Source organism: Acanthisitta chloris, unplaced genomic scaffold (assembly GCF_000695815.1).
Source record: "Acanthisitta chloris isolate BGI_N310 unplaced genomic scaffold, ASM69581v1 scaffold18680, whole genome shotgun sequence".
In the NCBI taxonomy this organism is placed as follows: domain Eukaryota; kingdom Metazoa; phylum Chordata; class Aves; order Passeriformes; family Acanthisittidae; genus Acanthisitta; species Acanthisitta chloris.
In genome coordinates this window covers 1,301-3,073 of record NW_008650114.1, presented here as the reverse complement: position 1 = coordinate 3,073, position 1,773 = coordinate 1,301, and the positions used below count along the sequence as shown (strand labels likewise).

General features: G+C 43.9%; 1 protein-coding gene across 1 annotated transcript in view; it reads right to left on the bottom strand.

The window, feature by feature from the left end:
- Nucleotides 1–83, bottom strand: part of LOC103810874 (gamma-aminobutyric acid receptor subunit alpha-1) — a gene marked incomplete at its 3' end in the record, with an annotated part of 34,787 nt that extends 34,704 nt beyond the window's left edge. Inside the window, exon 1 of the mRNA XM_009083800.1 lies at nucleotides 1–83. Coding sequence (XP_009082048.1) covers nucleotides 1–83 — 83 coding nt within the window.
- Nucleotides 84–1,773: the final 1,690 nt, after the last annotated feature.

Here is a 1,773-nt window from a genome sequence, read left to right as displayed (position 1 = left end):
CTCCAGGCCCAGAGGCAGTCACAAAGCACCAGGAATCTCTTCATGGTGGGCTCTGAAACTAGAAGGAAAATAACCATCAACATCCCCTATATTAGAACGATATCATGGAAAAACTATCTGATTTTGGAAACTTCTGGAGAATAACTTGATGTCAGGCAATGACCTCATAACAGTTTATCTCGTGTCATTCAGAATAAGGGCACATGGCCTTGGCTTTCCCCCTGTTTACCTGTCAGACCCAGAGGCTTAGGGTGGGATTTATTTTGCAGTAAGGGTGTATTCCTGTTTATGTTTTTCTTGAACTTCAACAAAAACAACAACAGAGTTAAAGCTGCTGTCCCCAAACTCCGTGGCAATTGCTACTCAGTTTCCTCCTGTGTTGAAAATGTAACAAGGCGCCTCCATAACATTTACAGATAACCAAATGTGGTTGTTTTTTGTTTGACTTGAACCAGCCTGAGCCCTTCCAAACCTTTTGTAAGGTGTCAGTGTGTGGTAGTGTGACTGAGGAGAGCGGTGCTTTCCTCACAGCCACTGCTTTGCTTTGATGTGATGGAAGCAACTTTCTTCTACATAGGCTACAATTCTCCTCTTCCCTGAAATACCAGCCTCAGAGAAGGACTAAAATGATCAGATTCTCTGTGATCTGTTTCTACACGTTCACACTAATGTTGTTGGGCTAAAGGGCACAATTCATAATGAAACCATGTGCTGACAACCTACACACCATCTCCTAAATCTCTACCAGTCTGAATGCTGCTAGGAAATGTTTTTTGCATTAGCAGCTTTCTCTTCCTCTCCAAATGTCTCCTGTCCTCTCCCCAGACTTCACTCCATTTACCTTTGAGTAAAAGGTAACACAACTCATAAGGTTCCTTTCGCCTTCTAATAAACCATAAAATAAAAAGTTATCTGATATTTGTGGAACTGGTGTTCCAGATTCCACTGATTGCCTAGGAGATGTTGCAGGTTCCTTTACATATCAATATAATGCCTGCTAGAATCTAGTCGATTTTTAGGATTCATTACATGAAATAAGGGCAACAAAATATGATGCCTGTATTTCCCCCCAATAATGAACAGGAGGGTTTTTTACGTGCCTGAGAAAACGAAACACTGTACACTGAAATGTTGTTGTACCTTTAAATAAAGCTACCCCAATTCACTGCACACACTCAGGGACAATTGAAATCGATAAAATACCGTTACAAAGCGGTATGTAAGCAATGGGATATAATTAATGCGTTTATAGCCAAATGATCGGCAGATAAGCATTGAGTGGGGCTGAGCTAATCTAACTGGATAGGAAAGAGCTGGATGTGGCAGGAGAGCGTGGATAAAGATCTTCAGGGACGAGACTGCATCTTAACTTGCCCTGTAATCAGCCCCCTTACGAAGGGAAAGGCAACATCTGTAGCTTCAAAAATCGCCTTCTCCCGGTCCTGCCAACTTCTGCCTTTGCAAAAGGCTCCTCGGGATGAAGAACGGAAAGTGAATTATTCTGAACTATCTTGATCTGTTGAGCTCCATGCTCGCCCCCCTCCTCCCAACACCACCCCCCCGCTTCAATAAACCCATCCAGACACTATAAATCCCGGAGAAGGAAAGTTTCTTGCAGCTGGAAAAATTAAATGTTAACAACGACTTTGCAAGAGCATTAAAGCCCAGCAGCCCCCAGCCCCTGGCCTCCCCCAGCCCGCACCGCCTGAGAAACCAGCGCCGGTTCTCCCATTCAAAATGGGAGAAAGAGCCACGCTTTTGGGAGCCTTTCAG